This window comes from Paralichthys olivaceus, chromosome 20 (assembly GCF_024713975.1).
Source record: "Paralichthys olivaceus isolate ysfri-2021 chromosome 20, ASM2471397v2, whole genome shotgun sequence".
Taxonomy (NCBI): domain Eukaryota; kingdom Metazoa; phylum Chordata; class Actinopteri; order Pleuronectiformes; family Paralichthyidae; genus Paralichthys; species Paralichthys olivaceus.
The window spans coordinates 5,511,946-5,526,395 of NC_091112.1; the positions used below are offsets into that span (position 1 = coordinate 5,511,946).

The 14,450-nt window shown below is 43.1% G+C and overlaps 1 protein-coding gene across 2 annotated transcripts in view; it reads right to left on the reverse strand.

Annotated features, from left to right (window-relative positions):
- rbms3 (RNA binding motif, single stranded interacting protein) overlaps positions 1 to 14,450 on the reverse strand; it is a 239,469-nt gene that overhangs the window by 22,711 nt on the left and 202,308 nt on the right. For both annotated transcript variants that reach the window (XM_069516825.1, XM_069516826.1), the window contains 3 exons: positions 11,846 to 11,952; positions 5,360 to 5,403; positions 3,166 to 3,262 (listed from right to left, as the gene is read on the reverse strand). In XM_069516825.1, coding sequence (XP_069372926.1) covers positions 3,166 to 3,262; positions 5,360 to 5,403; positions 11,846 to 11,952 — 248 coding nt within the window. The remainder of the gene's footprint in view (positions 1 to 3,165; positions 3,263 to 5,359; positions 5,404 to 11,845; positions 11,953 to 14,450) is intronic.

Below are 14,450 nucleotides of genomic sequence, written 5' to 3' on the forward strand. Positions count from 1 at the left end.
CGAGGGAACAAACACAGCTTTCCAATGGGCTGCAGAGAGGAATTAGACAGCTTGTAGCAGACAAACACGCAGGCTGGCCGCTGATCCTGGTAAAACGATTAGATTAAACAAAGACAAACATGGATTCATTTGCTATAAGAGCAATCAATCCTCTGAGCCAACCCAAACGCGTGATCTGGATCCACACCTAAACAAGCGTCAGATCCCATAACGTCAAGCCAAGTCCGTTTGTTTGTACAAGGCAATATTTGTTCTCCCGCAGCTGAGCGGGACAGCAGAGGGACACAGAGGAGGCTTATCTTCATTCACTTAACTTCAGCATTCTCTAACCAGGATGCTGCATGACCATCATGCGATTTATTTAATAGGAGTGTGGCGAGCAGGAGTCTGGAGATTTACACAAAGGCTCCTTTACACTGGGCACATTTGGGCCGTTCCAGATGAAAGGAGATGGAAAAATAGTGGTAAAATATTTGCACATCACATTTAGTTTTGTATTAAACCCAAACTCATTTGGCAAATTGAACAGGTCATGTTTTCCCTCCTTCCTCTGGTCGTGTGGCTGGTTTAAAGATTTGATACATTTTTTAAATAAAAGATTATTTCAGATTCACGATGCGAGTTGACGACGTGTCTCTGCTTATCTGTTTTTTTTCCCATTTCCACAACGACCTACCAGATATTCATGGCACCGCCCGACATGCCTCAAAACCGATATTAAATAATCTGTGAACGAAAATCTCGTCAGATCAAATGAATAATTAATGAGTAATTAATAGCAAGTTTAAAGCACATAAACAGCAGCGGACGTGCAACTACTGACTCAATAAAGATGTAAGCAATCACAAACTGTCTCTGATGACTGGTTATCCCCGTCTGCTCGGGGATATTCTGCCGGATTTAAGATTTGTTTACACAAGTCAAGAACAGGTCAGTCGATTCAGATACACATCTAAAAACCTCCATCCATCCCGATTCTCTGATGCCAGCCATCAGCACATCAACCGAAACAGCGCCCCCCTACAGCTTTGCGACGTTGATCGTCATGGTTACAGTACGTAAAGATGCCCATCCACCTCATATCGAAGACTCTGTCCATCTTTCCACCTTTCTTCCTCCTATGTGTCATGATTGCAGCAGCCACTAGAGGTCAGCGAGGAATAAATGTGAGTATGGGTCATAATAAGCTGCTCGCACACATGACATAGATCTTGATCTTGTGAGAATGTGCGACGTGTAACAAATGATGTTTTGTAACATTATGTCATAAGATGGATTTTATTTGGCTTGGGACTGAAATTGGGCCTTGACTCAAAACATAAAAACATTGAAGGAAAAATTCCGAAAAAATTAAAAATGAACCACGGATCTGTCATCTGTTATGTTTCCTTTTGTATTCAGAGACGGTTCATGCCAACTTTCTTGCAGATGACAACTTGATTTCATCTCCTCTTGATTAACTCGAGACTTTGGACCCAAAAACATCGATGACGGAGTGAGTTTGTTTATTCTACATTACAACAGTTAGTAAGGTAACAATTATTCCACATCTACAGCAGGTTCAGTGTGACTGACCTCAGGAGCTACCTCTGGCTGAACCTCACTGCTTGTGTTACCATTTAAAACAGCCTGCAGCCACACATCCACCCACCCAGCCAGTCACAGTCACATACTGTATTTAGTGCCCAGTGAGCCAGCCTGCAGAGCCGGTGATGTAAACCAGGCCGCGGCTGGCTGGCAGCACTTGCTGAGATCTTGGTGGTGATCTGGCCTAGACTGGATCCTGTCATGCGGATGATCAAAGCTGAATTTCCGGGAAACGAAGCCAATCGTGATTCAAGCTCCTCACCGGAGCCAGGCTCCAAAGAACACCGTAACCCTGCCGCTGGCATGGGTCATTTCCACATTTGATAAATCAATGCCGTTAAAATAGAAGCTCAAAAGAAAATATCCACTCGCCATAAACATAAAAGTATAAATGACATATACAGTGATTTCTATGCACCTTGAGATTTTCATGACAAAGGTAATAGTTTCCATCATAAAAGAAAGTGATTTCCTTTTGTCTGGACCGTCTGTCTTGTCTTCCCTTTTTCTTTTTCCTCAGCGCCTTTGTACTTGAACAGAAGATGAAGGACTCACCTTCGCGCCGTGACTGGCTGAAGGGCAATATTACAGGAAGCGGCGGCAGAGCTGCCCGATATTGAAACTGTGAGGATTAATATTCCTCAAAAGCCCGGCCATTGTTTTTGATAAATCAATTTGGGAAGCCTTCCGAGAGAGGATTAGAGATGCGCCTTGGCCCACTTTTCTCCCTCCTCCTCCTTTCCCCCTAACCCTCCACCGCAGGTACTGCACCAGAGTTTTAATCAAGCGCGCCTCAAAGACGGGGCGCAGCAACCTTCAGCAACACCCCCCCACCCGAGCCACAGCTATCACCATCACTCCCTCATCTCCCTCATCTCCCTAGTTGTCTTTCTCTCCATCTGTCCCTTCTACCTTCTCATCTACCCTTCATCTCGCTGTCTCTGCATGCCAAACACAGCCGATGTTAAACGATAGCGTCTGAGCGAGAGGCCACGGTGGCAGCGCCTCTTGATGTTTAGATGTTTGGCAAAGGGTGCCGCGTGAAATGCGCGGCAACGTAAAGCGGGTAACGCTCTTGACATCTCAATTTTCACGTTCCCTGTCCTGTTCTGTTTCATTACGCAGATCACAGCCGCGAGGAACGTGGAAATTCACTTTGGGAAGAGGAAGCGATCGTATCGAGGTTGGCAAAAAATAAAATAAAATTAAAACAAATTCTTTCAAGGCATTATCAGCAGAAGGAGCACAAAAGATTTCAGGGAGAAAAACAGGGAGAGGGAAAAAAGTGTTTGTGTTTCCAAGACACATTCATTCTTGATGGGTGATTTTCTTTTTTCTACCCTGTCAGCCTTTTTTCCTTATCCCTTTTTTTCGTTGCTTGTTTTCTGATGCCTGTTGTGTTTGCCGCCTACGAAACAGATGTCATCGAGCACAGCTGGAGTGGCGAGGAGACGATGAGAGAAGAGGAGACAGCCTCACGCTGTTTCGCAGCCCACCCCCTCTCTTCCTTCCACAAAGTAAACCCTCCGATTACACGTACACACAAGTCTATCCATAATGCAGTGCATTATGGCCCACCTGATATGTGGAAACGGGGGAAGCAGCGATGAAGGGCGTGATGGAGGTCTGTGCGATCATGCGGTTGGTGGCGATGCTGTAAGGCGAGGAGTAGAACCTGAGAAGAGATAGAGAGAGGGAGGGAGGAAGGGGGGGTGGGTGTAAGGATAAAAAGAGGAGTAGAGAGGGAGAGAGGAAAGTAAACAGCAGAATAAGTGTCAAACCCAGATGAAGTATACAGAGCGTAATATAAGTTTTATATTTTGTTACCTTACTTTACCTTTACAAACTGAGTTATTAACTGTCACATATTTAAGTGTACAAATGTTTCTCTGTCTGTATAATCAAGACAAATACTTTGCAAACTCTAACACACACACACACACACACTGGACTCATCCTATAGATTGCTCGGAGCAAACACTTGGCCGTATATATATATATATATATATATATATATATATATATATATATATATATATATATATATATATATATATATATATATATATATATATATATATATATATATATAAGACTCCACATAAAAGTTTCATGACGTGTCTCATAGCGTTCTCAATTGAAAAGTCTGGTTTTATCATCGTATAAAGTGGGAGGTTGTTTGTATTTCTTTCCCTCAAATGTTCCAGTGCCGAGGCGACACCGTGCACCGGGCGGCTTAAGTAGCACGCCTGTTTCGCAGAGTTGGAGAGAACTCGATGCATTAGAAGAAGCCGAGGTTTGACAAGAGCTGCGGAGAAGTGAGTCGTCGGCTGCGCTGCTTAATCTTATTGCTGAAAATTTATAGCAACTGAATGTTGCTGAGATCCCAATAGTCTCTGTCACCTGAGCTGAAGATCATATTACTGGCCGAGGATATGAGACATGTACTCGGCTTTGGGAAACTACACTGGATTTGATCGTACAGAATCAGCTGTTCAATGTTGTATCACAATTGATTTCACCCCTAATGTTTGGTTGGAAGTCCTGGACAGCCGGAGCTCAGTAAACATTCTTAACATTAGTTTATCATTTTATACACTGACTGACTTTTCTCATTTGTAAAATAAAAGCTCATGAAAAGGTTGTTTTTTGACCTGAGGACATTTTCAGAACTTTACAGCAGAGGGAGACAAGGGATTTTCATTTCACTCTGTTTGTGATGTTTACAAAAGCAACAAATTCCACGTCCGTCTGTTTGAATTTATCTTATTGTTTTAATTATAGTTCATTCATAAGATATATATCTAAATATTTTCAGACATTAATAGAATCTAGAGCATTTAAATTCAGCCCACAATATAATATAATATATATATATATATATCCATTAAGAGTGGGTGATTTACATTATAATTATATTTTACATTCACTTATACAATATGCAATTTAATTTTTTGATGTATCAGTAAGCACAGTGAAGTGAAGTGAAGTTTTTGCTTTAGAATTTACGGCTTAGTTTAAACTAAATCATATAATTCTACAATTCTCGCAAGCTGAATCACCATATTTCTTTGTGTTAATGTTTGAATAAAGTTGAATACTTTTACTTTCTTTGCTACTTAATTCACCCTATTTCCCCTTTCTCTCTGCGACACGATCATTATGCTAAACTTTAGGTTGAATGTATTAAGAGTGAATCATTTCTTTCCCTTCCTGTTAATATCTGTGGGAATATAATTTGGCGGATTTGCAGCAAAGCAGGCTTTTACATGGCGGTTTGTGTGTAATGAGTGATGCTATTCATCCAGTTTTATGGGTGGGGGGGGGGGTTTGAGGTTGACTCCGAGTCACTGGGGGATAAGTGGTTTAAGAAGTGGGAAGTGAGGAGCTTCCTGTGAACGACTGAGGCCACAGGGAGACGGAGGGGGAGCCTCGGCACTCTCCTTCCTGCCTCAGTACTGTGGGGAAAAATAAAACACGCTGCCGGGTCGTTTATTTCCACAGCACCATTAAGTCATGACATAAAGACACAGGAACACACACGCATACGTTAAGACACATGAAAACACACACAGGCTCTCTTAGCCGCCCACTGCAATTCCTCACCCGACCCCACCAATGAAAACTGATATTTCAAGTCCATATAGATTTCCTTAATCAAACAGTAACAAAGTGCCGACACTACATTCATCTTCATGCATGACACTGGTATGGAGTCAAGAGGTGAGTGTGGTGGACGGTGCCGGGGATGGATTCACCATCATGCTCTTACCCATTCTGCATTGCAGTGGGATCGTATGTTAACGCCATGCCAGTCTGGAAGAGAAGAACACATCATTAGAGAGTTGGATAAAAAGTAAATATGAAAAGCAGATTAAACTGCTACCAATGAAATTGTGACACGGCAGAAAATGTTGTTCATTAAATATCAATATTTTTCTTCTCATTAAATAAATCAATTTTTCTTTTAACTCATTTCAGTAAAATATTCCAATAACCATCTATCAGCTGATACAATGGGGTTCAGAAGTCTAAGACCACAGTGAAAAGCTACCATATTTTCACGTTAACTTCTAAATTTATTAGAAAATTTGAGGATTCTGAAATATGTCTCTGTTCACGAGGGATGACAGATAGAAAGTTGTCATGTGTTACATATTGAGCAACATACAAATCAATAAAGATATCAGTAATAAGTTAATATGGATATTTTGATATCTATATAATGATCGGGCTCTAATTTCAATCACAACATTTAAAGTATAAGGTAAGATTAATATTTTCTAAATGGCACATATATATTGATAGGTTATATATATATATATATATATACATGCATAGGACATATACATGTTCACTGGTCTGCCTTGTGCTGTTGAGTCCTGTGTGTTACCCTGAGCTGGTCCGCACTGTTTGTCTCTGTCGATATGTTCTTGCACCAATGTCAGCAGGATAATTCGCTGTACCTTCATTGTACTTGGGGAGTAACATGATTTGGCCCCTGATGCTTTTTGTTTGTGATAAATTAAATCAAATCAAGATCAACTCGTTCCAAATTGGAAAAACTGACAAGTGACAAAGCCAATGTGAGGAAAATCTTAGTCAATAGGACAAAGTGAATTAGTATCGAGGACGCCTCCTTCTCCATTTCAATCACGTACAATCATGTTTTTATGAATGAGAGGAAATGAAGAAATGCCCTTTGGAGAGGAAAGGAGTGAGCAGAAAACTGAGTCCTTTGTCTGGCGATGGTGTGTATGTGTGTGGTTGTATGCGTGCATGCTTGTGTACGTGGATATGTATGTGTGTGTGCATGAAGCCCTCTTAGAGACCAGGGGAGAAACCTGTGCGCTGCAATCCGTCATCTGCATTCCTGAAGGTTCTCCCCTGGAGGAGAGCTAATCCGATTTCTTTTAACGGGAGGCTGCTGAGGACGGCAGATTTCATCAGTGTACACACAGGCTCACACTAACACGCACACACTCCCTGCCCTTCCTCTCTCTCTCTTTGCTCTCCCTTCCCCTTCTTCCGCTCTTCATCGTCTTGTGCTCTCTTCCTTTCTTTCTCTCTTCACCCTCCGCACCCTCCTCATCTCTTAATCTACCCCCCTCCCATCTTTCTGTACCACTCCTTTGCCCTTGTTCCTCCAGAGGACTACGTACACTGAGCTTCACTGTTGTGGGAATAGTGGCTCAAAGGAGCAGGAGGAGGGTCAGTGCCCCTGGAACCAACCAACGGGCGTGAGCAAAAATGGAGGAAGAATAAGACCTTGCTGGCAATTATAGTGTGGACGTACGTATGTGTGTGTGGTGGTCGGGCATTGTGTTCAATTATTGTGAGAGTGTTGAAGTGGTTAAAAACAACTCAGACACATTTTTGTGAAGCTGCTGGATGCACCTGTCCCCGTGTTTTATAAATATCTTCTACTATTATTTGTGTATTTTCACCATCACCGTACTCATGGTTTCCCCCTTCTTCACTCTAAATGTGAGATAAAGAGATTCTTAGAGCATGCTTATGTGTTTGCATGTGCACGTGCATGTTCACATGTGCGCTAATAGCACGGGCAGACATGGCCAGCTGTCTGGCGCGGCTGATAACTCCCCTAAGTGCTGCCCTTGGTTCCATGTGCTGATGAATTCCACAGCAGAGAAGCTGCTGGCCGGGGACCCTGCGCGGCCAATGACTGATTACTGACAGAGTCAGCATTTGGCTCTGTCACACCGTGGGGAAAGGAAGAGACAGAGACAGTTTGTGTATGCTTTCGTCTGAGCTTGATCCAAGACTGGAAGAAAATTACCCTACGCTGTTTATTGTACAGGCTCACAGAACATGCTTGTTCTGGAGAAAAGCTGCCACAGATAGAGCTGGTGTGTTCTTCATGTACTGAATAAAGTCACACATCCTCACCTGATGCAACGATTCAACAGAAACATTTCACATAATAATATCAAAATTAAATGTAAATGAATCTTAAACTCAAGTGGTAAAGAGTTATTTTTTGCATTGAACAGACAATATCTAATGTCGGTTGCTAAGTCTCTCAATCAAAACAATAGCAAAAGACCTGATGACGTTGTGAAGCAGTGTGGGATCATAAGGGTTGTTGTCTTCACCACCATTAATAATGAAAATCTCCCTGATGTGACTCAGGCGAAAATTATGTTCAGAGATGAGGTAATCAATTCAAGTTTGACTCAGGTTACGCAGCAAACAACAATGAATAATCACGATCTTCTGGGTTTGAACGTTGTTGGAAACATTTGAGATCATCAGGTCAATAAAATAATAACGTAGGTCGAGTAGTTAACAGACATCTTAATGAAGAATTTCTACATTTTATACCTTTAAATATCTTCATCTGTTATTGGGTGCACAGAATTTTGGTTATCCACTGAATTTCCAATGCAAAGCTAATTGTACCAAAGCATAAAGATGTTGAATCATTCTTTCAAAATGTGTACTAGTGTGTGGATAATACATTTTAATAACACACACACACACACACACACACACGGACATCTGTCAGGCTTTCACACAGAGTGGAGAGCCGCATGTTTTTTTCATCTACACTCATTCCCCAAGAGTAGGTGCTTGAGAAGTGTGACTTTGAAAGTTTGTGTGTGTAGGAGTGTGTGTTGGTTACGAAGGAAATGAAGAGAGAGAGAGAGAGAGAGAGAGAGAGAGAGAGGCAGAAAAGAGGGAGCACCCATGGTGTTTATGTCTACGTGTGTGTTTGGCAGAAAAAAAAAAAAAAGTGCAGCGATTTTCAGCATGAGACAGCGAGAGACAGCACTTTGTAGACTCCCACTTCGGGTAGTTTACAAGAAAATCTGTCATATATTCCTCAATCCTCAGCACCAGCCATCGCTCAGCACTCAACCCCTCGTAACTCCTGACTGATCATGCAATGTGTTCCCCATCCCTCTCTTTCTCTTAGTCTCACTCGCTCGCTGTCTCTCCATATGCTGCTGTGGGATCTTGGACGACTTCAAACGAAGGGAGGAAGAGGCAGAGAAAGAAATGGCGAGAAGGAAAGAGAGAGAGACGGCTTAAGGACAGAGAGGGAGAGAGGGAGATATGCAGGCAGAGTGAGATAAACTGTAGAGAAGGAGAGGGAGACGGTAGAGGGAGTAATGGATGGTGTGCTGCTCCTCTTCATCTCCCTGCCACAGCGAGTGAGGTGAGGAATGGCCTCAGCTCTGATAAACAGACTAACACGTGATGCCTATCTCGCATCTCCCTGCCAGTGCAGCTGATCAATGGCCACATGCATGGCACAATATACTCATGAAGGGTCTTTCTGTTGACACAAGGCTCTGTAGACGAGTATATACTGGTAAACCCAAGATCTTAGTAGCGTTTCAGCAATTTATAAAGACATCAAATAAAGAAGACCTGTGCTTTTCAGTGCTTATACTCGAAAAACACAGTTCACAAAAACCTGAGGAAAAACAATGGATTGACATTTCCCCCGAACCAAACCTCAACAAGGTCTAGTTTGAACCATAACCTCAATTTAAAACCTAATCCTTAAATATAACCCTTAACTAATTGGAACTTGATTAAGCAGCTCTCACACATGACATCATTGTCTGCGTCTTCTACGTGTATGTGGACCTGAGATATTTGAAAATTCTGGAAAATGTTCAGATCAAGTGACTCAGACATGGTGGTCTTGATAATTTCAGGAGTATTCGAGACTTCAGGCCACATCTAAAGGCAGCATCAGTAAAAAACCTGTTTGCTTGGAGGTCTAAATGTGACATTGGCCCTTTCAAGGATAGCAAAACAACAGAACACACACACACACATATACACACACACACACACACACATACACACATATACACACACACACACACTTGAGATTGTTCAGTTACAAATATACACATTCACACTCACTCTGCCTTGAACCCAGGCTGTTAAACCTTGGCCTCTCAGTCAAACCCCGGTTCCTTCAAGCAGTGTAATGTGAAACACTGCTGGAGCGATGGGGTCAGAGAGCAGGGAGAGAGAGATGGAGGGGAGGAGAGGGGCAGAGTGCACACAAGGGATTTCCTCCCACACAGGGACGACCAGAAGAACTTTCAACTTTCAACCAAGACACATACACACACACACGAGCCTTTGAACGTTTGAGTTTATGGCCCTCTCCACACTAATGTGAATATTTTTACTCTGCCTCTGATCCACATGAAAATGGCGTTTGAAATCACTAAAACTGAGATTCTTTTCCAAAGTGCACATTTTCAAAAACTCCAGTCTCTGAAGTGATTGCTATGTGTGATGAGCATGGGCCAAAGAGAAAAAGGAATATTCAACTGAATCCACATTTACTTGCACCAAACTGACAACGTATTTAAAACAGTGGCTGTAGCTGGCACCAACCATGCTGTGAGAGTGTGTGTGTGTGTGTGTGTGTGTGTTCAGAAACCCCGGGTCTGTGTGTCGTACCCCTTCGGTCTCCCCTTATTCCTCTTGTCTCTGTATGTAGCAGATTATCAGTATTAAGCTCGGGGAATATGTGCCAAGTTGAAACAGCTTCAATAAGTAAGTCTCTGTGTCAATTTGCTGTCGCTGATGGAACATTAGCATCTATAAAACCCTATAATTGTGTTTTTGCATCGACTGTGTATAAAATAGTGGTGCCACTTAAAATTTGGCATAGACACCGACTTAGTGTCTCCACCTTCAGAAACATTATTTGATCTAATATTTCTTGATGATGACTGTTGAATTCTATCCCTGCAATACGTTCACTGAACTAAAGCTCCATAAAGAACTTGGATGCAAATGTTTTTTTAATATCAAACCAAAAGTCCCTTGTTTCTCTAAACTCAATGAAGACACGAGACAAACAAAGATCTTAGCTCTTAAAGTCTTTAAACATTCTTGACATCATTATCATTTTTCCCTTATCCTTCTTCATGCACCGTTCAAAATGAAGTAGACGCACGCACATACACACACATGCACGCACGCACGCACACACACACACACACACACACGCAGTCATCTCAATTTACCTCAAATCAACCCTGTCAATGTGTGAGGTGATGTAGCAATGTGATTTAGGTTAAACACGCACCACTGGCTTATAGGTGTTAGGACTGCTGAGCATGTGATGGACAGACACAAACACACAAACACACAAGCACACACACACACTGAGCTAATGCAACACCAACTCAACACACCCAGGACCCCCACCGCCGACACAAACACACAGCATGTGTATTCTGAAGGACAAACATTTCAGCTCTCCTGGTCTCCACTACACTGCAGTTTCAGCATAACTGTCAGCCTCTGTGTGTGTGTGTGTGTGTGTGTGTGTGTGTGTTTGTGTTCACTCTCCTCTATACAGTCCAACCCGAATCACTACTCTACCTTTCTCCTCTATGTGTCCTTCCTTGCAGAGCTGGTTGGGAGCCTATGAAGAGACTTTAACCTTGTCTCCACATGTTGCTGATGAATACGTTACCACAGCACTGGATCCAATTTCAGGTTTCCCAGCATTCTGATGTATGGCGGGAATATACGTGTTCAGTGAGGCGTTGGGCTTGAGATGCAATTTACGTGACAGAGCCTATACATCCGGGGGCAGGTTGATCGATATCTGGGGTATTTTTTCTTTTGTTTTTTTTACAGCTTCATACCTTAGAGTAAATACAAATGACAGGCAGTAATGGTTTACATAAAGCCAGATGCAGCCAACTTTGTGAGCAGGGTGGGGCCTGTTCTTGTAATTACCATTACCTCAGTGTAAACGCAGTAAACGCCTTATTTAAAATGTCATAGTGCTGAAATGGAAAGGTTAACTGAGTTAGCCCACGTGTTCTGGCCATATTTGAGTTTCCCTTTTACAGTATCGATTCTTTATATTCATGGAAATCATGTAAATTGTGAATCACCTTTAAACTCCTGAAATCAAAGTGAATAGACTTCTATGTCATGATTAGTTTTTAACAAACTAATATTCATGAGTTTATTGATACTTGTATTCTTCCACATCTGCTCAGTTTATTGCTCATGTGCTTTATTAACGGCATCTTTTGACCATTTGATAAAAAAAACCTGAAGAAGGTGGATGTTCAATGCATCTTTCACTGAAGAAAAATATTTTGATCCCATGCAGAACATTAAAACATCTTGTGTGAGATAATATTTGCACAAGTTGGAGGAGAGCAAATTAGTTTATTTTAAGTCCTTGGACACAGAGTAAGGAAACAGCATGTGCACTGATGTAACATCTTACCTCGCCATCCCTGTGCCACGGCCTCCCGTTCTGAGGGTACTTGCTCTGGCTCTGGCGTTTCTTCTGCCCTCCATCTGCAAATTTGCACAGCAAAGGCTCTGTGGGAGCTGCGGAGGAGGGAAAGAGGACAAAATCATGTGAGAAGGGCTGTATCCTGTATTTGACCCCCTCCCCGCCCCTCAGAAGGACAGAAGACCCTTTGAACAGTTTCGCATTTCTCTTCTTCTACCATCTCACCCTTTTCTCTCCCTCACTCCCTTCTCCAATGAAGCTCTTAGTCAAATTCCCAGACCAACGATGTTGGCAGGCGCTCCGTACCCCTGCTCAGGCTGGCAGCCCATGAAAGAGCATTGCAGGGTATTGTTGAAATAATAATCACAGTAATCGCTCTTGTAAATACCTCTGAGATGGTAATGTAGGACCGCTCTGTCAGCCAAAGCTTGTTTCTATAAGGCGTTCCTGGTCCTGACGAATAATCCCTCTGTGTTTTAATTTAACAGCCATCTTCGCCCTTTATTTGAAATGTTATGCCTTTTTCCAATCTGCAACCATCGGTGCAAGCGTCTCGCTGGACTGTGAACACTAGGGGCGCTCCACACTCAGACAAGAAACAGGATTGACAAAAACAGCCGCACTTCACAGCCGGCAAGTGTCTGTCATCAAACACCAGGAAAACATGAAATGACCGAGCTGTTCTTAGTTCAACTGCAAAAAAAAAGAAAGAGGGACTGTCTCCGTATCAACAGGCTTTTGTGTGAATAATTGCCAATAAAAGGTTGATGAAAATGTTGTGGCGACCCAAAGATAAGTTCTAAAAGGGCACGTTCTCACACTTGAGCTGCAGGTGAGAGGAATAAAAAGGAGGTACCATGGGAAGAGAGAAAATTCTGTAGAAAGACAGGTTCAATGAAAGAAGAAGGGGAAAGAAAGGGGGGAAAAAAGGTCTTCATGAGCTTTTCTCATGAGAAACAGGTGGCTCTTTTGGCCCGGAGTGTGTGTCCCCCTTTTCAGACTGCGACAGCGAGATTGGAATCTCTTTGGGGGCAGACTGCGGAGATGAGTGAGGGGGAAAGGAGACAGTTGGATAAACACACGAGTACAGACGAGGAACAAAAAAGAGGGAGAAGAGGAGTGAAAGAGATGGAGCTGAGTGGAAGAGAGAGAAACAAGGGGAAATCAGAGTGAGAATCTACACCAGGATCAAACACTCCTTCCCTGGGAGGGCTGTACAGTACACACACACGAGCTTGTCCAAACAACTGAACCTCTGCTGCCCTGCACCTGGTGACTTAGAAGGGAGCTGACGGCTCTGCTGTCAACGCATTCGCATTACGGACCTGGCAGCTCGTGACACGGCCGCTCTGTGACGACAAAGGCCGGTGGGGGGTGGGGGTGGTCTGCGGGGAGGTGAGCAATGGGACCTTTTGTCACGCTCGAGATGACACCCACTGAGAAAATTGCTGATGGTTTAATTTTCTCCCGCAGATGTTAAGACGCAACTTAGGCCAATAATAGCGCAGCATCACAAGATGGCGCAGAATGAAACGCTGACAGGATTGACGAGGTGGTGACAGCAATAAAACCATGAAGCATGAATTTACGACGGGGGAGGTTTCCTGTTGAATGAAATGATTTGGGTGTTAATGAGCAAACTTGATGATTTGTATATTAATTTCCATTCATTTCATGGCATGTCGCTGATACTGTCAGATTTAGGGGAGAATTATTTTGTGGTTATAGAGGGTGTCTGAGAATGCAAATCAGAAGACGGCCGTGTGTTCGTTAAAGGGGCCAAACTATAGCTTTAGTCTCAAAATTCTTAAAATCTCACGCCTGCGCATGAGATACGAGTGAAAACAGTGTATTCTTCGGGCACAGCTGAGGATATGAGCGCCAACTTGCCTCTCCCTACATGCTCAGAGTTGCTCAACGCTGCCCCACAGTTTACCACGAGAAGGTGTTTGAAGTGACAAATCAAAGGAGGGAAACATCAGCCCAAAATTCAAGTTGACGAGCGAGTGACTGTCAAATGTGTTACTGTGCACTTGCAAATGCGTAGGGAAGGGCTACTTGTCTTAGCCCCCTGCTCGCCTTTCTTCTCGTGGATAATGTTCTGTGCACCCAAATCGTGTACGATTTCCAAGACTAAATAAAAGCCATACCAAACACATTCAACTTTTCTTAAAAATGTATTTTGTGCGAGTGTGTTTCTGTGGCTTTGGGGGATCCAATGAGACCAAACTTTTCAGAGTCAGCCAAGGAGAATGCAGCTGGGTAGTGAGAGAGATGCTGCAAAGGGAAAAGCAACAGAACCACTCCCAAACCTCTCCTCTGAGATAATTAGCCATCGGAGAAATTTAGAGAATCTGACACAAGAGCAGGCTGACGTTCCACCACTGACTTCATGCCCAGTTCCCACCACGAGCGGGCCAATTTGTTTAAGACTTCAGCCCAAGATCAACAGCCTCACACCACCCCACCCGCCCTGTGAACACACTCACCCCTGTACACACACACACACACACACACACACACACACTAACTCCCTCTGCCCTGAAAGTTTCTCTGGCATGACCGTTGAACACACTAACACAAACCCACAGAC